Raw genomic sequence first — 25,301 nt, 5'->3', positions numbered from 1 at the left:
ACTGTGTGCAATGATTCAGTTAGATCATTTTACAACAGTAAAACAACAGTAAAACATTTACAACTATGTGGTGCATCAGGCTTAAAAGGTAGATGTATAGTCATGTCAAAACTGTTTATAGAAAATACAGGTTATAGCTTTTCTTGCGGGTTAGTTAGACTGTACATGATCTAAAATACCCACCTCACTGCATGACAATGTGAATGGTATCTATCAGGGACAGAACTCAAAATCCTTGAGTCATAGGGTCATTTCAGGTACAAGATAATGGTGCAGATGCCATTAACTGTGCTGAAGACTCGTACTCTAACATTGCTGCTTCAGCTCCACTGTGTTATGCTGTCAGCCCGTGCCCCCAGTGCATCAAGCTAGCTGTCCACTTATCTCTGCTGATAACACTCAAGTGTGAAGTTGAGAGAGAGCTTTTCCTCATGAGACTATGTAGACGTCTGATTTTAACATGTATGGTTTTCCCATGGCTTGTTAGGGATTAAAAATGTTAAGTAAACAAATAAACAAAGCAAATGCTACAGCTTCAGTATCAGTTCAAATATAAGTGCTTGGTGTTAATGGGAAACATATTTGTATTTCTGTTTCATAATTATTGTAAGTAAACATGCAAGATTTCAAATACATTCATTCCATCAGAATCTTGCTCTGTGTGTAGTCTGTGGAATGTTATAAAAGGAGTCAGTGAACCGCAGTCACCTCTCGTTATCTACCACCTCATTATCCTGCAACTCCTCCTGAATGTTTCCCATATTGTATTGTGTGTCCACTGTATGTTTCTGCACATGCTTGTGTGTGTGTGTGTGTGTGTGTTTGTGTGTGAATGTGTGTGAATGTGTGTGTGTGTGTGTGTGTGTTTGTGCGCGCGCATGTACATCTGAAGTGGCTCAGGCTCCTGTTGAACTGTAGGAGAGCCAATCACAGTGTGCAGGCATGGATATGTATGAAAGTCTCTGAACTATTATTAAGTTGCCCATTGTTCTCCATCAGTAATGAGACTGGTCCAGTCTCTGGGAAAAAGAAGGTTCCTTTCAGCATAAACCCTATAACCTGCCCTTTAAAGATGCAAAGTATCTTTCTAACTTCTGTAGTTCTTGAGTTTTACTACAGAGTCAGAGAAATAAACAATCATGTTTTAAATGAACGAACATAGATGTCACGATGGTGTTTTTTGAGTGATGGAATTCTCACTTGTTGGGAAAGCGGTTCTTTGCGCGTCAAGCGGGTGGAGCTACGAGGCAGGGGCATGCTTTGTTTACGCATGACTGGGTTGTCGCCTCGTCTCTCTCCACATATAAACGCCAGCGCAACCACGTTGTGAAAGTCTTTGGAGAGGACTCCTAACAACGTCTACTGTACAAGGCAACATACATAGAGTTTAATCTTAAATTGGGCTATTATCGAAATACAAAGTCAAATCGGAAACCACACAGACTATAATTAGCCATGCAAAGTTTTATTTCCAACAACACCCAACACAATACAACATCCCCGACTGAAAACTGGACTTCAGTAAGTAATATTTTGAAGTTTTCTCTGGTTCTAAAAGTTGTGCATCAAGTTAATTTTGAGGTGTCAGCCATATGTGAGACGGTTGCATGACCTTGTTAAATATTGGAGTTTACATTATTGTCACGGCACATGTTTATAATAGCCTATTAGACTTAGCCTATTATTAGTTTCACTAAATGAAAACAATGTAATACAACGGAGGACTTTTTTCTGAACCATCGTGCTGCATTCGCTCTATAGGTGTACTCAATAGTGCGATGGATTCAACTGGTCATGGCAATTCTGAGGTGAGACTTGATCAGCACAACAGCGATTCTTGATTAATACAGTCACAACTGTTGATAGAGTTAATTGCATCCTTCCTTCTTCTTTGTTTATTTAGCATGCTGGGTGCCGGCTCTATAATTCTGTACACATTTTTCCAAAATCTGATGAGAAAACCTGAGGTGAGTAAGGCTATAGGTGCATCACCAGGCTAAAGACTAAAGCTGCATCACAGGTTACTGTCTGACAGTCAGGTCATTTCAACTTGTCCTACTGTATGTGTTTATTGGATTTACTTCATTCATATAATGGTAGCCTATCTCTCTCTCTCTCTCTCTCTCTCTCTCTCTCTCTCTATCTCTGTCCATCTCTGCCCACAGGTGAAGCCCTTGGTCCTGCTGAGTGTGACCGACCTACTGCTGGCCCTGAGCTGGCTCACCGGGGCCTTTCTCTTCAGCCAGGGCTGTGAGAGCAGTGCCACCTGCTACAACCTCCACACGGTGGAACAGGTATGCGTCAGTCTCCTAAAGTCAGAGTAGAACATGCAGAATTGTACAATTGGGAGTGGGTCTGGAAAACATTCATTGACTTACGACTTCCAGCAGGGGCATAACTAGCAGTGAAATTAAACCTAAATTGGTACATTAAACTCCTACCAAATCGTTTCAAAAGTGTAGCAATCTTGTAAATAAAGGTTTTAAATGCAGTTGTTACAAATAAATACACGTCCATGCCAGATTAGCGATTTGTATTTGCATGCCCGTGTTTTAGGGACATTAGAAATGGCCGTCAATGGCCTCTTGACCAGTAAGACCTGCAGAGCAAATCCCATTTTTTCCCCAGGCTATCTGCTCCCCTGAGCATCCTCCTTATGAGTACATGATTTGAAACATACCGTAATTGTAGACCATGTGGATTAATAATGCAGTTATTAAACCAATATACACAAAGCAGTGAAATGCTTGAAGATGGGATTTGCTATTATTACACTTTGACAGGTATTCGGCAGGTTCCATAATCAATATGCACTGTACTGCAGCCTATACAGCCAATGTTTTGAGTGTAGTTTGCTGCAAAAGCCTGAAGTTCTTTGCTTTTGTGTAGATTTGGGTGCCATGAGATGTTTGCCACACCCAAATCACGAGTTCTTTTAAGTAAGCTGGCAAGTACAAGTATGAGCAAGTAGCTCACTATCCGAGCCAACATCTGCGTCTTGTTTGGGAAAACCCTGCAGAGTAAAAGAGAACTATTTAGGCAACGTTTGTTGTGTTTGTGTGGGTGGATCATGTGTCCTTAGTGAGCTTTGTCTTGTTCATATTGCTTTGTGGGTGAATCAGGTCATCCTGTTTCCACCTTATGACCACTGCATGAAACAGTCATACTGATAGATTTTCAGTGTCTTATGCAAATGGACCTACATCTCCCAGTCCAGGCAAAGGCCCAGCTCCCACAGAAGATCCCTCCAAGCAGCAATGTCGCCTATTAAGTTGGAATTGGGGCAATTGGTTGAAGTAGAGCAGCAAATGTCCTACTCCTCTTCCTTGTCTTCTAGCTCTCTGATTATAATTGTTGTGACAAAATGGATTAATGATTGACCCAGTTCCTAAGTTCCCCTCACGTGCTCTCAGAGTCATTGTGGGTGTAGACAGGTGGGATGGACCCAGTTTGGTGTTCAGCTTACAGTGACGAGGAGCTTTGTGTTTGAATTTGTTATTGTTGTTATTGTGTGTGTGTGTGTGTGTGTGTGTGTGTGTGTGTGTGTGTGTGTGTGTGTGTGTGTGTGTGTGTGTGTGTGTGTTGTTGTTCTCGTATATGTTTGTGTATGCCAGTTCCCACAAACGGGAGTGTGTGTACAATCTCATAAGGTCATAGGGTCATGCAAAACCAGTCACAGTTCACTGGTCTGAAATTTGGGTCCCAACCACAGGCTGGTGCTCCCTCTGCGTTTATCAGGCATTTAGGCTGACATGATTTTGTCCAGTGAACCCTCTTTATCTGCTGGGAGAACGTTGATTCTGGAAGAATGCTGCCGGGGTGGAATGGACACACTTGTCTTTATCCCAGTTTGGGTGTCCTGCTCCCAATAAGACAAAAGAACAGAGAGTGCCATAGGGCTGCTTTGATTGAACGACGCCAGATGAGAGCAGTTCCTGACCTACTTCTTGATGAATCATACCGCAGGGCATGGAGTTTCCTGGTCTGCAGGATGACCGTAATAAAAGCACCAGGGAACCAGTCGGTAGGGATTGTGTTTGCCATGTTTACTTTGTCTTATCTGTATACGTCAATATTGAGGTAACGGTGTATTGTTTCTGAACCATGTTCAAGCTTTTCAGTTGTGGGAGATTTTTTAGATGGTTTGTGATTATGGCATGATTGTGACCATATGAAATGCAGGGCATTTGGGAATTCCAAGAATCCAAATGCATCATTTGTTTCTGCACTATTTTTTGAGCATTTATTTGGATAGGACAGTGACAGGAGGTGAGTGGGAGAAAGAGACGGGGTGGGATCGAGACATGACCGCAGGTCGGACTTGAACCTGGGTCCCCTGTGGACACCTGGACCCTTACATGGTATGGGCGCTGTAGCCTGTTGCGCCACAGCACCCCCCTTGTTTTTTTTTTCTTTCAAGCAGAAGAGATTGCTGTCTTGGATGAGCTAGCTAGCTAGCTCCTGATTTCCTGAACATGAACTAAGCAGGAATTAAACCTGAGCCTGAATACCACTTACACCACTGGAGAACTGGGTACATTCAACCGATGAATTCCTCACCTACAATAGCCAATCACCCAACACCAGGGACTTCTTGTCCTCATCACACCATGTGGTTTCTGAGCTTTTCTGAGCTTTTTTATCCTGTGAACAGTCATTCTCAGGTGGACACACTGTGTTTGCTTTGCTGCACGTGTCTAACAGCGACAATCCACCCTTTAGTGATAAGTCATATGTAAACTGGGTATCTGTATGGACACATGAAGAACCTTGTGAAGGTGATTGTGCAAAGGGCATTACTCCCTCGCATAGGCAGTAAATGTCTTATCAGGGCACGTGCACTGTATGTTATAAGAGCTTGCCAGCAGTCAAGTGAGGAGTTCTTTTGCATGCCCCTTTGTTGCACGTGTCATTGTTTCATCACGCTCCAGGTGCATTCCAGGAGCGCTCAGTTTTTTTCACCTGTCTTGTTTCATTCACTGCCCCAGTATTATTTGTTCAGTCGAAGTGAAAGGCCTTTTGGATAGAGTCCTTTGTGTGATATGTTAGCTATGTTGGAAAATAAATGGAAACTATGGCAACTAGGAATCACAAGTCACAAGTCATATATTCACTAGAGATGTAATGCCAGAGGAATTACAATAGTGGATGGAAAGCTGCTGGCTTAACCCTTAGAACCCGATTGAGGTACGATTAAGTATGAAAATAAAAAAAAAATCATGAAATTAAATCAAATTGCATCATATTTGCAGTCTATACGTCTCTGCGTTCACCTGCTCACCCATTACTCTCGTTTGAATTACTCGCGAACCCGTGATCGCATCGATATGCCACGCAGATGAAAGAGGACAGTCAGAGCTATCATTTGATACCAAGTACATCCTTCTGGGTTATAAAACAGACAAAGTGACAGCAAAATAATAACTTCATATAGCTGGACTTACCCCTCATTTTTGTCTGTTCTTGTGGCATGTTTATAATCCAACGCTATCGTGTGTTTCTCTATGGCAAACCATGTTCATAATCCGGTTTTGAGATCCTAGCAAATTCCTGCATGGCATCCAATTCGAGGCTCACATTGCATCCCAATTTGTTCAACAAAGAAACACCTTTTTTGCCTTTACTTTGTTCATGGCAATGCAGTAAAAAGTTGAGAATCATTATGAGTGCATACACCTAGGCACGCACTGGCTAACACGCAAACTCGGGTCAAGTCAGGTCAGATCAGTTCGTGTCACAGATATGGAGCGCAGAAAGGTCATTTTTCATCACTAAATAAAAAATGGCATTTATTTCCGTAAATCACACACCACACATTTCTGTAAATTGCTCAGCCCCAGAGTATCCCTCCAACATGGCAATTATATTGCCCGATTCAGGACAGTCTGCCCTACACACACATGATGTGAGTGCATGTAGAGCTATGAGCCTGCTGTGGTGAGATACATGTCAAAATATAAGAATTTTTATAATACACTTTTTATATTTTAATTCTTTAAAAATCAAAATAAAATCAATGCTAGTACTAATACATGAAATGAATATTAGCCTAGACTCTGCTAAAAAAAACAATATATAATATGTGTGTGTGGCACTTACAATGACCAGAATAAATCCTTATGAATAAAGGTAGTGAAAATGCCCTAAAAACAGCTTAGGGTTCTAAGGGTTAATGTTGGTGGGGAGATTCCTGATAAAAAAAGATTGAATCACTTAATCTTTGAGTTCATACAAACCCTCACTCAAGGTGTTTTTGACCTTGACATTTGACCTTTGAGCTTTGACCTCCAACATCAATTCACCTCATCTTTGAGTCCAAATCAAACACTCATACCAAATTTCAGGCATGTATGTCAAGGCATTCTTAAGATATCGCGCTCAGAGTATTCATGGACTTGACCTTTGACCTTTGACCTCCAACATCAACTCACTTCATCTTTGAGTCCATACAAACACTTGTACCAAATTTGAAGCATATGCGTCAAGCCATTCTGTAGATATAATGCGCAAAGCATGAAATATGGCTGTGACTTTTATTTTGACACACAGGAAACACTCAAACAGGATGTGTAGTTTTAGGGAGCACCAGATTGTATGCATTAGAAGCTGAGACAGTTGAATTAGAGCCCGTCTACGGAGAGCCTCCCCACTCTCTATTAATCCCATACAAACCGAATTTGGCTGCAGTTCACCAGAGTTCACCTAGATGTCCAAAATACATGGGGTCCTATGGAGCTACATGGCTAAATTTATTGTTTTCACCTATTTAACAACTAAAATCCTCAGATTTTATTTTATTTTTCGCAAAATGGATATGGATTATCAATCAAAAGTGAAATAATCTGGGAGTCATGTCCTTTCGTTATCTTACAGGTTGGGTTGTTGTTGCCTATAACATGCTAGCATTGATGCTATGCTATGCTATGATCATGCTAATGAATGACGTCATTGACACGTTTGAAAGGCTTTTTAGAACAAGTAAGTGACTTTAAAAAATGTAATACTCAACCAAGTGCATTGTCTTTGCCTCCCCTTTCGAATACAATATTGAAATTACTTGAAAAAAAATTATCTCCCGAGAAAAGTGGATTTTGAGGGGTACAGCTCCATAGACCTCCATTCATTCTGGACTCGCCCGCGAGCGCCCCTAGATGCAGTACCACACCGGAAGAGTTCCGAGAATGAAAGTTCTCCCCTTATTAGACATTCTCTGGTTGAATTCACAGGTGACACCTGTGCCAGTGTTCTGATTAGCCCGGGAACTACTCTGGGAGCTTAACAAGCGCAGCTGCCTTTAGGCTATTATGACATCACAGCCATTCAAGTCTATGGGGGGAAAATGAGCTTTTTAACATTTTTAATCCCCTATTTCTCAAAATGTATAAACTTTTTAAAAAATCTGAAAAAATAACTCTCTTGTCCAACTCCAGACCTACACAACGGTTATTTCAACATGTCTGTACGTTAAGCGGTTAGAGTCACATTTATTCTTGAAAAGGTACAAAGAAAAGGTTATAATAACTAGAAAATGTAATTTCGAGGAAATTACCAGTGCATGAAAATATAAACATACTGTATATTAACATAAAATGCAAAACAAACTTTTATTTGATAACAGTTGGCAGAAGTCATAGTTGATAACAACTGACAGTTGAAATGGCTGAACAGTTAAATAGTTGAGTAGTTTAAATAGTTAAATTATTTAATAGTGAATTATTGCAGTGAGGACATTTATTTTGAAACAGTTGTGGGCAGAGGAAATAGTTGAACAGGATCTGTAGAGCCAGATTGTATGTTTAAAGTCTGAGACAGAGTATATAGTTTAAAAGTTAAATGTAGATAGTGTAATGGATGTTGATAGACAGAAAGTTGAATGGATGTTGATAGGCAGATTGTTTAATGGATGTTGATGGGATAGTTTAATGGGTAGATGAGTGAATGGTTTGAAGAGGATAAATGGATAGAAAGGTTGATGGAATGTGCCTTATATCCTTGTAGAATGGAGATACACAGAGAGAGTTGGGACCTAGTTGAGCAGCTGGAAGTTGATACAGGTGCAAATCAAGTTAATTAGCCCATTATGATGTCATAGTCCCCATACAAAGTCTATGTGGAAAAATAAGCTTGTTTTTTATTAATATCTCAAAAAGTATAAAGTTTACAAAAGTGAAAAATACATTCCTCAAGTCTCCTTTTCAAGACCTACGTTACAAAGTTTGAACGAAGTTTCTACGTTAAACGGTTGATGCTGAATTAGACGCAGAAATTTGGTGGGAAGAATAAGAAGAAGAAGAAGAAGAAGAAGAAGAAGACTTCGGATAACAGAACAGTGCATTTTCATGCACTGTAATTATAATAATAAGAAGAAGCCAGGAGATTTCAAGATAGTGGATTCCATCCACTATAATTATCTTGTTGGGATTATACACTGACTGGGTACAGAGGTCCCATAGCAGTTGGTAACCCTAAACCACTGTGTGATTGGCTGGGATTGTTTATGTCTCTGTCCAAGTCCACTATGTTTGTTTCCCACTCACAAAGCCAGTATTCTGTATGAACCTATTTTATACAGTCTATGGTACGAACACTAGAGTTTTGTTGAGTGCAAAGACTAAACAGACAATTTAGAGGACTGAGGAGCAATTTGCTGAATTTGACCAATAAATTACGAGATTTGAATTACAGATCAGCCTTTAACTTCAGACTTGCAACTGTGGAGTTTCCGTTTTCTCCATCCTCTCTCTGTTTTCTGAGCCACAAGGGAATTCCAAGCTCTTTGTTTTCATGCTGCTCTAATTTTGACGGCCCATTTGAGACAGAAAGACAGGAGACAGAAAAAAAGCATTTTTAGAGATCATTATCATAACACATTACTTGTGTAGTTGAGCAACTTGTGAAATTCCTGTTGGTGCCAAGTGGCATTAAAACCGAAAGTAAACAGAATGGGCAGCCGCAATCTATCTGGACAAGGAAACGGTTGAGAACCAACTGGGGGATTCCCTCAGTGCACAACCATACAAACATTTTATTATTCTCTCTCACTTTGAGACACAAGAAACTTCAATTGTAACTCCATTGTAAAAAAATATATTTTTCTTCTTTTTTTTTGGACTAGGTTCATGTTTAATATGCCAGACATAAACAACACAACAGAAACAGGTGTTGAATCACTGATTATTTATTTTTGTTACATTTGCTTGTTTTCTGTCCCCACAGATGTTGTACATGGCATCATTCTTCTACACTCTAAACTACGTGGGTGCCCTGTATACTGGCCTAAAGGAAAAGTATCGCAGGCGAATAAATGGCTTTCCTGCACAGGTACAGATCCCAGAGGTGCTCTGGTTGCACCACAGTGAGAGCTATGTAATTGCTGATACATAAACAGCAAATGTTTGTCACAGTGTTTGCCCACAGTGTTTGACTTTTGATCAGCTGACCTCTTTTTCATGGTTTTAAATTACCTCTTTTTTCCTTCTCAGAGTGCAGCCAGTACAAGCTCATTCGGCATCATGACTGCTATTGTTTCATGGTGAGTACAGACATTGTCATATATTGTATGAAGAGCTATAATTACTCTCTACACCACGTGTCAAACCCTAGTGTACTAATGTCAATGTTGGAACCGATGAGAAATTGTATTTTTAGTGGCTATGGAAAGATGGATTCTCCACATGCTTATGCAATAACAGATTGTTGTGGTGTGTGTGCTCTTCCTTCTTTATCTTCCCTGTTGCCTAAATTTAGCGTGCTGCCTGTCCTGCTAACAGCTCCAGTGTTCGTCACTGGCAACATGAAGCGCTGTTACACAAACCATACCAAACCCTACAGGTGTGTGTATGAAGATCACATACCCTAATGTATTACCTGTGATATTACACCATGCACAGACACACACAGACACACACAGACACACACACACACACACACACACACACACACACACACATCTACAGAAACTGTAGATGCCCTTATAATGTAATAACCTGCTGGCATTAAGAGTGTCTCTGATATCCTGTACTGTTTCTCTGCAGGTGTCTGCTGATGCACACCGACGCGCTCTACCTGAGCTCTGGGCTGGAGGGGGAGGACGTGGCGGCTGCCTGCAAGTTCACCCGCATCTACAGCACTGCCATGTTCCTCGCTACGTTCTTCTTCACACTGCTGGGCATCGTGGTGAGTGCGTGAGTGAGTGAGTGAGTGTGTGAGTGTGTGAGTGCGTGAGTGCGTGAGTGAGTGAGTGAGTGAGCGGGTGAGTGTGTGCGTGCGTGCGTGGGTGCGTGCGTGCGTGCGTGGGTGCGTGCGTGCGTGAGTGACTGAGTGACTGAGTGAGTGCGTGCGTGTGTGTCTGTATAAATCAGTTTAATTCAACAAGGTGTTTTTTTTTTCCAGTTTTTGTTTTGTTTTGTAAGTTGCTTTGAGCAAAACCATCTACCAGGCACTTTAAACTTAAACTTATGCCACATGGAGTAAGCTGCTTCTTATTTAGGTGCATCACTTGAATGTCAGTGACTCTACTTCACACTCATACAGGTGCATTTGTCATGTCTTTTGTTCAGGTGCTGATGGCCAAAGCTCGTTCCCTGTACAGGCGCTTTGTAACTTGTCACGGTTTCCTTGGTGACCAGCAGTGGGCCACTCTGCGTGTCCTAAAGGGCCGCATGGTCCTCTACCCCTCTGCATTCTTCTGCTGCTGGGGCCCAGGTACACATCACACACACACACACACACACACACACACACACACACACATAGTGCTACGCTCCCTCAACGATTATGTATTTATTACAGCAACATTCTTGGCCACCATGATGCTTATTAAGCCAGACGCTGTAGAAGGTGGCGTGGGAGTCTTCCTCTACATCGTACAGGTCAGTAACCGTGACACAAGAATAAAAACTAATAGTAAGAGCAATACTGTTGAGCGTTTTGTTTTTCTGTCTGTTTTATCTTGCTTGCTGCATTTGTTTACAGTAAGTATCACCTCTCCTTTCTTCTCTCTTGTTAGGCCTGTACCTCCGCCTCTCAGGGCCTGCTGAACTGTCTGGTGTATGGCTGGACGCAGAAGCACTTCCGCTCCCTGGGCACTACGACCAGGCGGGACGCAGACACCCAGACTCCCCTCTTGCGCTCACAGAAGAGGAGAGATTACTCTGCCCTGTGCAGTGTGGACCGCTTCCAGGGTGTGTGAGACCACTGACAACACGTCCGTGTGACTGAAAGGAAAGGTACTCCCAGCCAGTGGTCTGTCATTCTGACATAACAGCAGTAGCAATGCTGTTGTCTAACTCCGGTGTAGACAGCCATTCCACATGTGGAGAAAATAGGACTGTTTAAAGCTATGTGAAGCTATGTGCTGTTGAGTAAAAGGTGCCGTTCGTGTCTCTGGGGGCACAACTGGGTCCCTGTGGTGATGTTGCACAGCCGAAGATAGAGGCAGCTGCCGAGAGCTCGTTTTCACTCACAGCTGTCTCAAGCAGTTTAAACTGCCCGACTGCCATAGCAAAACTTCAGCAATTATAAGTTCAGAGAGAAGGACCAGTCAGAGTGTAAAAAGGGGGAAAACCACAGACAGCCACAGACAAACACACACACACACACACACACACACACACACACACACACACACACACACACACACAAAGGGAAATTCTGTCTTAAATGAACTGAGAAAGGGTAAATCTCTCAGCTGCTGCTGAACGTTAATGTTGCACTCAGTGTTAGTCTTAAATGTGTATTAATGTAAATTGCACATACTTCATGCAGTTGTACATACTTACATGGTGTAAGTTGAAATGTTGTCAATTTTGTATGGTGTTATATGAACTAATTGTTCATGTTGCTTTGTTTATTTGTTAATGTTTTTTAGAAACACATTTTGCACAAAGAAATTGGCATTCTATGATGTAAATACAGAGCATTGAATTCATTGTGTTAATGTATTTGAAATGTGTGTATGTTTTTGTTAGTTTGTACTCCACTTGACTACCAAAATAAACAGATTTTTACAACACTTGTGTATAGTATAGTCATAACTTGTATACCTCTCAACTCACTCTTACTTTTTAACTCATTCTTCAGGAAACAGACATTCTCAGCTAATAAAATAAAACAGGCCAAAGCCAGGTTTATTATGGGAACTTGCAGTGAGCCACAGAGAACTCTTATTGTGATACTAATATTGGAAGCGAGTAGTTTCACGTGACCAAACATACTACCACGTGACAGTACTTAATTGAACTTGTGTTGTAGTTGTCCTGGAAGGTTTCTGACAGATGTTTTGAAAGGTTTGAGATGAACCTGTGATATCAGTCTTTGTCACGTTTGAATGAAAAGAAGTGAAATGTGAGAACGCGAAACCAGATAGTCTTTGGCAAAACCCATTTAACAGTGTCTGTGAGTCCTGTGAGGAAGTAGCTCAGCTGCTAACACAACCAGGCAGGCAGGCAGGCAGGTAGTCCGACTGTTTACCACAGCACATGTAATCGTTAACGAACAGTTAACAGTTAGAAGCTAACAGTTAACGAAGGTGACATTTCATTTGCCCCAGTCATTGCAGTTACAGATAAAACCACTGTAGTCTATCTTTTTGGCGTTGGCGTTGGCGTATACCACTTTATAGCCTATATCGTGCACTTGTCGTGTCATTTCGGTGGTGTAATCTGCTAGGTGTGCGTCTTCCATTTTATGTAGTCATTGAGAGAAATTGCAGTTTCCCATTTCCGTAGTTGGCTACTTTTGTCATGGTCTTTAGGGCTTTCCTTAAAGAGATCAGTGATGTGCATAACTACAGCGGGGATATCTTATTATGTGTCTGGCCAAAATGTTTTTATCACCTGCGCATGAAATTATTTAAAAGCTTTAATGATGCAATCTGAATTGATCTGATCATGTTTTGCACCAATGTAATCATTGCAATGCGTAATAAAGGTGTGAATTCAATATAGTGCATTGTTGTAATCAATATTACGTTCTCAATCCATTTCATAGTGTGATACGGCGTGTACCAATATAAAGGTGATGCTTCGCTCTCGTCGTGTTGTGCGCCTGTGCGCTGTTACATGGCATTCACACCTACGCCATCTGAGCTCTCAACCGTATAAAGCAGTCATATTTGACATGTATGGGGTGCTGATACCATCTCCCATGCCAAAGGCTAAAGGTGAGTCAACTAAAAAAAAAAACTAAAAGAGAAGTTTTTCTAAAGATGCTTTTTAAAGCCTAGTTTCTACTTTTGTTCTAGAGTGGGAGGAGAGGAATGGAGTTCCGCCTGGCACCATTGGTCAAGCCGTCAGGATGGGCGGTGAAGCCAGCATCTGGAAAAGGTTTATGAGAGGAGAGCTGGGTGTAGAGGAGTTTTTGAAGGCCTTCAATAAAGAATGCAGCACAATTGTGAGTCATACTAAAAAAAAGGGCAATGTGAACGATCTGTATTATACATGACAAGGACAATAATAATACAATATATTTCTTAATGCTTAGGCCCACAGGCTGTATCATGGGGGTGGCTCTTTAACCTCCACATAGAGTTTCATTGCATTACAATCAATTGAATTTAAATGGTCTTTGAGTTCTTTGAAATGGTACATCCAATCTCATAATGTCCTCCTCCATGCCTTGTCCATGTCTGTATGTGCAGGCTGGATGTGCGGTCTGTATGGACTCATTCCTCGAGGCTCTGACCAGCGGTGGCATGAGGCAGCCTCTGCCGGGGATGATGGAGGCGGTGGAGAACATCCGTGCCAGCGGTCTGAAGACGGCTGTGCTCAGCAATAACTTCCTCCTGCCCGACGGGGGATCCTACCTACCACTGGACCAGAGAATGTTCAATGTGGTGAGTGGTAGACAGAGAAACTGAGAGTTAAGATGGACGAAAATAGATCTGGCAGCTGATGGGGTTTTCTCTGGTTTATTTCATTCTCTCTGATTAATAGCCACCGCTTCCCCTTATTCTTTTCAGTTTCTTTAGCTTTGTTTGATGTTGCACCTCTTTGTGATTTTGGATGCAGGAGGAGGAGTATAAAAAAATCCCTCAAAGCTTTGTCCATTGTTGGAATTCCACATACACTGACTGTAGATTCTTTTGGTGTTTACCCTTGAATTATTTCTCAATCGTGTAATATTTCAGAAGGCTTTTTCTAAAACCATAGCTGGGCTTTTAGTGTTTTTGGTGTTCATTTCCAGATAGTCGAGTCTTGTCGAGTGGGTCTGTGCAAGCCTGACCCCAGGATATATGAGCTCTGTGTAAACAGACTGGGGGTTTCGCCACAGGAGACTGTGTTCCTGGATGACCTGCCAGTAAACGTGGAAGCTGCAACTAAGATGGGCATGCGAGGTATCCAGGTGAGACACGTTTAGCTACTTCTCCTGACACACCTAACCGACCCGCCCACATTAGATTTGGCCTCCTTACATCTTGTGACTGTCCACTTTGGAAATAATTTGCATATTCAGTTCCCGCCAGAAAACACTTCTAAATATAATGTCCCACTTTTCTATGCTTCCGTTTACTCCACTTGTGCATTAACACAACAGCCTTGTAGGGTGGACCATTTATTTCTATGGCCAATCAGGCCAAGTTTACATTGGATTGGATGTCATATTTTGTGCTGTTTCGTCTCTATAGGTGGCAGATCCTGCCGTAGCCATACGTGAGCTGGAGGAGTTGCTTCAGTTCTCGCTGTCTGACAGCGTCCCTGGGGCGTACTTGATAAAAAAGCATCAGCTCCCTATGGACCAACTCACTCGCTACCTCAGGGACTGTGGTTTTCTCCTAGATCCAGTGACTGTGCAGAAAATAAGCCATAGCTCTTCACAACACACATACCTTCTGAATAGCAGGGGGCGAAAGATGGTCCTTAAGATGTTACCTCACATGCAGGCAGCACAGAGAGAGCAAAGGTTAGTGATAATGTCTCTGTTAATGTAGTTAAGCTTTTTGTCTCTAGTTATTTCAGTGTATGTTGTAAAGCTTAATTCACTGAAATGAAGTATTTTTGTTCTGCAGGACACTGACTGCACTTAAAGGATCAAGAGTCCCAGTTCCTGATGTTTTAAAGCTCTGTGAGGATGCTAGGTGAGCTGGATGGTCACACACACACACACACACGCACACACACGCACATGTGTAACCAAGGTCGTAATTTGTCCGCCCGCCGCTCACGACCCTCGAACCCGCACACCTCCACACACACCGGCATGGGAGTCGAACGCTCTAACCACTGAGCTAAAAGCCCAGGCTTCCAACTCAGCGGTTAGAAGCGTTCTTAAGGTTAGGGGTGTGAGGATTTACACAAGCAACTATCATGCTAGCTCAGTTCAACTCAGTTACACATGCATCAACGCACACATGCACACATACATACACACACATATACACACAGAAAGAGACTGGGTTAGAGTTAGGTGTCCATTTTTTTGGTGCAGAATATTGTTGACTTTGTCTTTGCTGATGTACTGTATGATTGGTGTGTTGGCATAGTGTGCTGGGCAGCCCTTTTCTGCTGCTGGAGCCCAGAGGAAGCCGGGTCCTCCAGAATCCATCCCTCCCTGACCTCAAACCGGAGGAGAGGAGAGCCGTTTATGGAGCCGTGATCCAAACCCTGTGCCACATACACTCTCTGGAGCCCAACTCTGCAAACCTGGACACATGTGGCAAGTCATTTATAAAATACCTTACACTACAACTTTCCATTTTTTCCTCATTGCTCAAGGATAATTCTGACAACCTGTCCTACAGAATGTTACGGCAGGACGCAGCATTGAGTGGTTGTTGACAGAATTTTAAATGTTTATCTTATGAGCTACTAATACATCAGCTAATGTATAATGCAAAATGAGCTGGTTATTAGACATGTGAAGTGTATATTTTGACATGAGTTGTACATGACTAAGCCCTCTCTGTGTAGAGCGTGTGGGGCAGCTGGTGACCATGTTGACTGAGCAGTACAGAGCTAGTGCACGCCCAACAATCCCGGCCATGGAGAGACTGATGGAATGGCTCCCAGCACACCTCCCCACGGAGCAACCAGCTAAGGTGGTGCATGGAGACTTCAGGTAGGATGGACACACACAGACACACGCACACACACACACGTGCAAGCACATGCACACACACACACACAGCTATACAGAATCACAAACTGTGGAACATGGGGAAGGTTATGTGTTCTCGAGTTATAGGTGTTCTCGAGTTATGTCCATGTCATGTATAGTCTATGCTTTGGTTAATAGGTGAATATTGTTCTGTTCCTCTGTGCTTGTTAGACTCAGCAGCCTGGTGTTTGATGTGGAGAAGCCCCAGGTGGCAGCTGTGCTGGGCTGGGATAGGTGTGCCCTGGGGGACCCTCTCATGGACCTGGCGTCTCTCTGCACGGCCCACTACCTGCCCCCTGATTCGCCCATCCAACCAGGTGAGTAGCATGACATGACCATTAATGATTGCAGGAACATGGTGAAGCACAAAAACACAAATCACTTTTTGATTTTAATGTTAAGTATAGTAGAATACCTCACTACAGCGCTCATTCACAAAGCTCTAAGTGTCGTTGCATCACTATACACGTATATGAACCTTTTGGCTCAGCAAATGCCTTCCGTTCTAGTGTTGACAGAAATCTAAATGCTACTGATTGAGAGGGGGAAAGTATCTCTGAGGTCATTTGCTTGTACAGTTCCCTCATCACATGTATCTGAATGGATGACTTGCAGTGACACCTGGGGGAAGGAAAAAGCCCTGCACGGATGTTTGATGAGTTTCAGTGGATAGTTATTTTTTCTGTTTGCAGGACTTGCGCGAGGAGATCTTGCTCAGACGGGCATCCCTGATGCAGCTGAGGTCTTTCAGCAGTACAGCCATGCAATGGGACTGGGGGGTACACCACACTGGCGGGTCTACATGGCCCTGTCTTTCTTCCGCCTGGCAGTCCACCTACAGGTTGGGAGCACAGACGTTGGTACAGGTATGTATGCTTCACCATTTTACCAGCTTTTTTTGTGACACAATTTGTCTACCTTTAAGTGCGTGGTTCTTTTACAGTGTTGTTCAGTGACACACATGTGAAGGTGATGATTTGTTATAAAGTGGTGCAAAGGCCATAGCTCATCTTGTTTTTTACTTAAAGGATAATTCTGGTATTTAGCACTTTGAGTCCCTTTTCTGGTTTGTTTTGGATGAACTAGAGTGGTGGACACAGAAATGTTGACGATGTGTCCTGTCTTTTTGACTCGTTTAAAATCGCCTTTGACTGCTTCAGAGTGGCTGACTACAGGCATGCACAAACATGTCCTTAAAACAACCCTTAACGTTCGTTTTCAAAACTGTGAGTGGTTAGTGATGTTTGTTGATGTTCCAAAACAAGTAGCGTAGCGAAATACAGTTTCTGTCGTGTTTTATTTGCCATTTTGTAAAATCCCACTGTTGGAAGACTCATTGCTCGTTGATATTACTGCGCTACCAAAAAAGGAAAGGGGGGCTGTTTACATTTGGTTGTAGTCTTTTTGCTCGACAGTGACTGTCCTGCGAGACCTTTTTTTTACTGTCTATGCTGAAGCAGTCAAAGGCGATTCTAAACGAGTCAAAAAGTCGAGACAGGACCCATCGTCAACATTTCTGTGTCCACCACTCTAGTTCATCCAAAACAAACTAGAAAAGGGATTCAAAGTGCTAAATACCGGAATTATCCTTTAAGGGGAAAGGTTTTATAAAAGTAACAGACCGTGATGTCGGAATGTTTGCAGTTGGTATTGTTTATTTCTGGACACTACAAAAATAGCAAAGGACACATATGGATGATCTCTAGAATGGCCTTTTGTACATTATGGTTGGAGCGTTGTTTTAAGTGCCTTTGATGTATCTGTGGGATTTATTTCATGTGTGTGTGTGTGTGTGTGTGTCACCCTCTGCAGGAGAGAGACCCACAGGACATGTGGACAGAAGACATGAACTCATTACACAGGTGGCAGAGTTGGCCTGGGACTTCGCTACCAAAGAGGGGTTTCGTGTGTTCAACGCCATGCCCAGAGCCAACTCCAGCCTGGGCACTTAAGTGTGAATCATATCTTATTACATTATTTTAATGCACAAAGAAAACCGTCTCCACGTTTGGATTACATTTAGTACTCTGCATCTGTGAATGAGCAGTGAGGAATATAAAAAAGAGCTAGTGTTCAGAACACCTTGACCACAAGAAAAAACACAGTATACACAATCATCATTGACCCCTCATCACCAATATGACTAATAGCACTTGCACACTTGTACAGCAGAAGTGTGTTGAAGTTTGAATTTGAGATTGATAATGTGAGATGAGTCCATATTTATTCTTTGAATGGGAAAACAACGTAATTGTCAAGTTCCTGTTTGCCATACATATGCACTATTAGTATTGCATTCATATTATAAATAAAATTATATTTTAATACAAATATATTAAAGAGCTTGTATGTAAACATGAAAGGTTGTAAAAGCTACATTTAAAGCAACACCAAAGAACTTTTCCTCTGTTGCACGCACGCTATCCAGCAACGGCTTTGCAAATAATGATGTCCATAGACAAGGTAGAATATGTTGCATGATTTTATGAAAGTATTATGTATTGCGACATCATGCAAGTCAAATGTGTAGTTTCTTATGTCTCATTCTGTCACGGCCTGAGGACCGGCACGCAGGATTGGACCCAATAGCAGACACCAAATCAGGAATTGAAGGGAAAAGACTTTAATGTCAAAACTTAGCTTCAAAAAGGCAGTTAAAAAATAAGGAAACCCTGACAGGGCAGGAACAAACTCCACAAAAGCAGGGCAAAAACAGTCCAACACTCAGAAGATTTCAAAACTTCAAAAAACTGATTCAATTCCAAAAGGCAACACGAAATCCAAAAACACAAAATCCAAAATCGAAGATCACAAAAAACAAAGCTTGACACAGAGTACACTGGAGATAAGGACTTGACAAGGACTTACATGATGTGACTGAAAGACTCAAAATAATCCAGCAAAGAACACAAGAAGAGACAGGGTTTAAATACACAGAACCAAACAGGACTAACAAGACACAGGTGGAAAGGAACAAGGCAATAATCAGGGAACAAGGCTCAGGTGAGGGGTATGGTCAAGGAGCAAAAGCACATGACAAGGGTAAAACAAGGAACACATGGTACAGGACACGGGGAGTAAATTAAAGCACAACAGGAAGTGACATAGGAAGATATAAGACAAGGCAAAACACACAAGAAATACAAATCACTACAGAAAACAAAAATGCATGGCCAGGACCTAATGATCTTGGGCCGGATCCTGACACATTCCATCGAACTACAAGCCCGCTACCTGATCTGGCAAACTTACATAGTGCGGTTATAGCCGATAGAGGGCCGCAAAGCGAATGCAGAAGTGCCGTTCACCTAGCCTGGCGGGGCCATCCTATATCATTGAGATGTATAGTCTGGCATCGAACCATTCACCTCGCTTAATCCAAGGGGCGGGCAGAGAATTGTCTTTCAAACTGCCTAGGCATGCAATAGACCAGCGCTACGACCATATCCGTATCCGGTCGGCAAAACGGCAAATACATCCTTCTTCGAAAGTAATGACTTAAGTGCATTGTGTTGCTCAACTTTCAAAGAAAAGTCCAACTCCTCCAAAGTTGACGCCAACGCCGATTCAAACAACCGCTCTTCGTTCGCCATAGCCACCTTCCTTGTTGTTCACAGTCGCAGGACTGTCGTTATCCTGTTAAGCCCGCCTTAAGACTCTCTAACAAAATAGAGCGCTGTGATTGGAGAACATCCACGGTGCTAAGCCAATAGAAATCCCTATGGTTCGATACTAGACGTACAGGCTGAGCAAATTAATTTGCCGCCGCTAGGGTGCGTCTAGATTTCTAGGCTACCGTTCACCCGGTTACGAGTTGATGAACCACGGAAACAATTTTGGAAACATTATTTTAAGGTACAAAAAACTCTTTGGTGTTGCTTTAAGTGCTGACTGAGTGGAATTGTCAGCGTGTCCGTTTTGATAAAACCTCATAACGTCTATAATATTTTCCTGTTATTTTATAGAAATGTGAAAAGGGCAGTTTGTAGATCTTTTACATTTAAAGAAATAAAAATGCTTGTACTTGAAAACTGTTCAAAAAAAATCTGACTAAACCTATATGACCGCTGCTTCGCTGCGTGTCTTTTTCGCATGTCCAAATTTCCGTCAAGGATTCCCGGGACACTGAAAGACCGGGGTAGACGAAACTTGGTGGGCATGTAACCCCATATGGATAGCATGGAACCATCGTTTTTCGTTTTGATCTGTAGCCCCCCCGCTTGACTGCACCCCCGAAAGGAGGGTAGGGCAGACACAGATATTTCTGTGAATATCTCGAGAACCGTAAGGTTTAGGAGGACCGTTTTTTTTTTGTATGTTGATCTCAAGGGGCCATGTCAACCCATTCCATAACCACTCATTTCATGTATAGCGCCACCTAGTTAAACACAAAAAAGTAAAAATGAGGTGTTGTAATCGCAGGTATCTGTGACCTAACATAGTCAAAACTGCACGAAATTGGAAGTGTAGGATCATTATGACACCCTCTGAATGCACGCCAAGTTTCGTGGAATTCCGTTCATGGGGGCCACGCAATAAATTCATTTATGTTACTATTTATGTTACTATACACCAACTGGCCTGTAGGTGGCCGGAGACAGTTTTCTGTGAATATCTCGAGAACCGTAGGGCCTAGGAGGTCCACCTTTTTTTTGTATGTTGGTCTTAAGGGGGCATGTCAACCCATCCCATTACCACTTATTTCATGTATAGCGCCACCTAGTTAAAAATTAAAAAGCAAAAAATTAGGTGTTTTCATCACAATATCTCTGGCTGACATGGTCAAAACTGCACAAAATTGAAAGTGTAGGATCATTATGACACCCTCCGAATGCATGCCAAGTTTTGTGAACTTTCGTTCATGGGGGGCCTTACAATAAAATAATTTATGTGTACATTTAGTGACCGTACACCAACAAGGATTCCCGGGACACTGAAAGACCGGGGTACACGAAACTTGGTGGGCATGTAACCCCACATGGATAGCATGGAACCATCGTTTTTTGTTTTGATCTTTAGCCCCCCTGTACTGGACCCCCCGAAAGGAGGGTAGGGCAGACACAGTTATCTGTGAAGATATTCTCTGAATATCGTATGTTTGCCTCCAGGGGTCATGTTAACCCATTCCATGTGCACACATGTGCATAAACAGATACACACGCACACACATACATTCACAGTAATCATACGTATGACACATACTCACACAGTAGACATATGTACGCATGCATGCACATGCACACGCATGCATACGCAGGCAAACACACAAGCACACACACACACACACACACACAAACATAAACATGTACACGCACACATGCACACAATTCAAGAATTTCTGTAATCATGTTTTGGTACTTGTTGTCTAGCAGATACCAGTGAGAATTGAGTGTGGATAATGCAATTTAGTGAGACAGTTAGAATCATATAGGCCTTTCAGCGTGATTTATTTTTGTGGAAAAATGTGCTGGACTGGGTGGCGGTCATATTTTGTACCGCTCTGCAGTACATCTAGTTTTAAAGGGCATGATTAAAGTACGTGTTTCTGAACATTTTTGTGCATTCTGTGCAAAAGCTAAATGTACAGCAGTTGCAACTGCAACCAGGGTTTCCCAGTGGAGAATTATATTCTTGCATAAGAGTCAGGAAATGGCTAAACAAATGTTAACATAGATTTGAGGGTATGATATCTTCTAGTTTGTGCCATTTCAATCTCCCGGTCATACCCTCACACACCTTATGTTAAACAGCCCTAGCAGTGTCATATTCTTAACAGATTGGGGCTTGTTTGCCAGTCTGAAGTTCATCACTGGCGTCTTTGTTGCCTATGCATTTAGGCTACCAAAGCAGTAACAGTAGCATTAGACAGGGCAAAACCCAGAAAGATCTGATTAAGGTCACTACCAAACTTTTCTCAATTGATTCTATAGTACTTTTTCGCGTAGAATCCATTTCCGCTTGGGACATTTTTTATATCACACATAGTTAATGAGAATTTGCATATTTGAATACATTAGTGAATATAAATGCATAATAAAGAAATGTATTGATAATATGGTTGCGAGTAAATAAGTTAATGACTTCATGGCCAAATAGTATTCAAATTGTATCAAATATAACAAATGATCATACAAAAGTATGTTTTCAGATGGGATATTGCAGTTACATTATGCAAATTAGATTTTTTTTTAACCGTTTTTGTTCATGTGCCACTTCACCTTTACAAGAACATCATGGCAAAGCAATTATGAATGTTTTTACTTAATTAGTGCAAATATACACTCTTTGCATTATTTTGTGAGAGCTAATTTGCATATGGGCATCATTTTGTTGACTAATTTGCATGCAAGAATGGGACTGTGAAGAAATATTCGTATTGTTACAAATATTGTTTTCCTGCTGTGTTGTAACTGATCTTCCCCTCCAGTTGTCCATTTAATTTAGTAATAGTAAAACACTTATAGAAATAGTACAGTAATAGTAAATATAGTTTTACTATATTTACTATATTAACATAGTTAATGAGCTATTTTGCCTATTTTGACTAATTAGCAGAAATAAAGGGTATCGATTGGGTGACATTTTATGATTAGTTAAAGAATATTCTATCTTTTTCAGGTGTAAAGTTATCTGCAGTGTAAATTCTGGTCATGTTTATATTAGTAAATTTACATAAACTAGATGTACCGCATAGCGGTACAAAATATGACCGCCGCTCAGTCCTGTACAGCCATTCCGCGAAAATAAACCATAATAATGAATTTGTCTCCATCTTCTACTCCATCCCCCACTCTTGAAACTTTTGTGTATGCTTGTTTGGAACATAGACTGTATATATATATATACAGTCTATAGTTTGGAATGTGTGTTTGCACACATTCCGCACACAAAGTAGCCTACTGGCGCTGCAAAGGTGAATAGATTTGTTTTTGGGCCAAAAAAATTGTAGCATTGTTATAAAACCTTTACAATCTCTAAACAATCACAAGTAGGGCAGTTCATCACAGTCCATCCATTGCAACTGGACTGATGAAAGGTACACCTGTAGGCTACATTGTATTTGGGAAAAGTAGAAGGTAGCAGCATAATGTATTTATTTATTTATTATTAAACAAAACAATCCCTGTCAGTTCCATGCAGTTTTCAACAGCTATCAAGAAGAGAGGTCATGTCATGGATTTTTGTGAATGTTTCTTCTTCTACATATGCATACGTTTAGTCATCTAGTTCAAATGATATTAAGCTTTATTGTCAATGCACAAATTAAATACCAGTAGTCTAAAACAAAATGCCGTTTTACCCAGTGGTGCAAATAACTGACATGTCCAAAAGGGCCTTCATGAAATGCGTTGCGAGACTGTTCATACACATTTTAACGGGCAAAGTTGAAGAGCTACTGTCCGTTATTATTTGTGCAAATAATATGCTGATTCATGTTCCCTTGCATTTTGCAACTATGAGGTCCATGGTTAAGCTCAATCTTTTGATTTTCACCCAGCCTAGTCCATGGTAGGCGCCCGATAGAAATATTGTTTCATTTTGCGATTGAGATATCCACGCACTGCGGTGGATATGCCCCCCCCCCCCCCGCGACGTGTTCGCCCCCCGGTTTCAGAGCTATTCTAAATGCAAAAATGCATAGAGGGAGTTATGACAAAACCGTGACTGTTAACAAACTATAAGCTATATAAGGTAGTCCCTATGCTAGGCCTATTACACAACACTTGCTATGCTGGCGACACAAATAAAATCTCCTTTGGAACCAATGGCTTACCTTACAGTATCAAGCTGCCACCTCTTGGCGAAAAGTTAATAGTTTTGCATATCAGTAATACATTTCACGTAGCTGTGTGAATCACGGAAAGGGCGAATGAAGTGGACACTTCTAAATGGAACCCAACCCACTGTACAGTAGCTCAAGGTCTGTAGCTAAAGCAGCCATAATGAAAGCGTTATGGTTTGGATACTTCACACACACGTGTTTTTTAATCGCATAGACTACAACTTACCAAGCTGAAATCAAAGCACATCGACTCCCCTCTCACACCCTAAACCCGCACTTCGAACAAACAAAAAGCGCCTCAGTCTCACGGAATAGCCATAGGCAAAACTGTATCTGACCGGTGTAACGTTGGTACTAAATCATCCATCGCAAAGAATGATTTTTGTAGCACGTGCAACAAATATGTGTAGGTACAGCCCTGCCCTGAATACATCTCAACGTGCGCTCCAAAACATCTGGTTTAAATGGAGATGTAGATCATCACGGGTACGTTAATAAATCTACATTGCTGCGAGTTGACACAAATTATTCACTTTGACGAATTTATGTAGTTTCAGTTACTTTACTTTGAGCCATGCTCTTCCTTACTTGAATCACCTTTGAAAATAGAGGATTGAAGTAGCTTGTAGCTTGCGATGTTTGGGAATGGTTGACTCAGATGCTTTTTGAGACTTTGAGCAGAAATGTCCCAGCCCGGTGTTTAGGATGCATCATAGACAGGTTATCTTTCAGGTAGCCTATATATTTTCCATTAAAAAACCATCACGTAGCGAACGTGTTGTGGCTAACTCACTTAGCTCCTGTTAGTAGCCTAGGTTATGGTCATAAGCAAATGAGATGACAGTCGAAAGATACAATTAGTGCTGTTATCAATTTGCTTGGTAGCCTATAAACGCATTTATGATTTTCTACAAATAGATCAATAATCAAATTGGCCTCCATCACTCAACCATGCTAACGGTAACATTATTTTACCTACGTTCTGCTATTGATAGGATTACGTAGCCTTCCTGCAGTAAAAAACAAGCATGTCCGATAAACATTCTCAGATTTATTTCGGCTTCAAGAGGAAATGGGAATTACATGTCATGCAGAAATCATCCTACCCTTAGACGTTCTCTGCGGTAAACTACTGTACAGTCTTGTCCTTGTAGGAAGCGTAGTGTCTTTCCAACCCACTTTAGATTAACTTCCAACAACATTACGTCTCACTACAACTATGCGCCATCTAGTGAACAAACGACTACGTGACGCCAATACTGGAAATGCAGCCAAATTATTATTATGATGAATATTTGGTTTTCCTTTAATCCTACTGAATTTGTAATTATGTATCGGCCGTTCTAATTGCCGATACTGATGGTATGCGTGCCTGTGTGTGTGTGTGCGTGTGTATATGTGTGCACCACCATCTACAGGCCAA

General features: G+C 41.6%; 2 protein-coding genes across 8 annotated transcripts; both read left to right on the top strand.

The window, feature by feature from the left end:
- The first annotated feature begins 1,314 nt into the window (after positions 1-1,314).
- On the top strand, positions 1,315-12,013 carry tmem116 (transmembrane protein 116). The gene is made up of 11 exons (XM_042070264.1): positions 1,315-1,521; positions 1,762-1,808; positions 1,904-1,967; positions 2,166-2,294; positions 9,217-9,321; positions 9,483-9,532; positions 9,748-9,831; positions 10,035-10,176; positions 10,560-10,704; positions 10,792-10,871; positions 11,009-12,013. The coding sequence occupies exons 1-11, from the start codon at positions 1,456-1,458 to the stop codon at positions 11,189-11,191; spliced, it is 1,095 nt and encodes a 364-aa protein (XP_041926198.1). The 5' UTR covers positions 1,315-1,455; the 3' UTR covers positions 11,192-12,013.
- A 205-nt stretch (positions 12,014-12,218) lies between these two features.
- Positions 12,219-18,549, top strand: LOC121689989 (acyl-CoA dehydrogenase family member 10-like). Of its 7 annotated transcripts, none has more exons than XM_042070262.1 (12): positions 12,219-12,287; positions 12,991-13,162; positions 13,244-13,392; positions 13,640-13,834; positions 14,185-14,343; positions 14,627-14,901; positions 15,008-15,076; positions 15,482-15,654; positions 15,909-16,056; positions 16,267-16,412; positions 16,788-16,961; positions 17,908-18,549. In XM_042070262.1, exons 2-12 carry the CDS (start codon positions 13,021-13,023, stop codon positions 18,045-18,047), a joined length of 1,770 nt encoding a protein of 589 aa, XP_041926196.1. In that variant the 5' UTR covers positions 12,219-12,287; positions 12,991-13,020; the 3' UTR covers positions 18,048-18,549. The 7 variants fall into 7 exon arrangements, with proteins under 7 accessions (XP_041926196.1, XP_041926197.1, XP_041926194.1 ...); XM_042070263.1 differs by having other exon boundaries at positions 12,223-12,345; XM_042070260.1 differs by having other exon boundaries at positions 12,223-12,442.
- Positions 18,550-25,301: the final 6,752 nt, after the last annotated feature.

Source organism: Alosa sapidissima, chromosome 18 (assembly GCF_018492685.1).
Source record: "Alosa sapidissima isolate fAloSap1 chromosome 18, fAloSap1.pri, whole genome shotgun sequence".
NCBI classification, from domain to species: Eukaryota; Metazoa; Chordata; class Actinopteri; order Clupeiformes; family Clupeidae; genus Alosa; species Alosa sapidissima.
This window is presented reverse-complemented; position numbering and strand designations above follow the sequence as displayed.

Excerpts from the sequence above, each read along its gene's own strand:
- tmem116 (XM_042070264.1), top strand. The coding sequence starts at position 1,456 with ATGCAAAGTTTTATTTCCAACAACACCCAACACAATACAACATCCCCG. Across the intron at positions 1,522-1,761 it reads CGACTGAAAACTGGACTTCA|GTGTACTCAATAGTGCGATG; the intron begins GTAAGTAATATT and ends TTCGCTCTATAG. Across the intron at positions 1,809-1,903 it reads CTGGTCATGGCAATTCTGAG|CATGCTGGGTGCCGGCTCTA; the intron begins GTGAGACTTGAT and ends TTGTTTATTTAG.
- LOC121689989 (XM_042070262.1), top strand. The coding sequence starts at position 13,021 with ATGCTTCGCTCTCGTCGTGTTGTGCGCCTGTGCGCTGTTACATGGCAT. Across the intron at positions 13,835-14,184 it reads ACCAGAGAATGTTCAATGTG|ATAGTCGAGTCTTGTCGAGT; the intron begins GTGAGTGGTAGA and ends GTTCATTTCCAG. Across the intron at positions 14,902-15,007 it reads GCAGCACAGAGAGAGCAAAG|GACACTGACTGCACTTAAAG; the intron begins GTTAGTGATAAT and ends TTTGTTCTGCAG.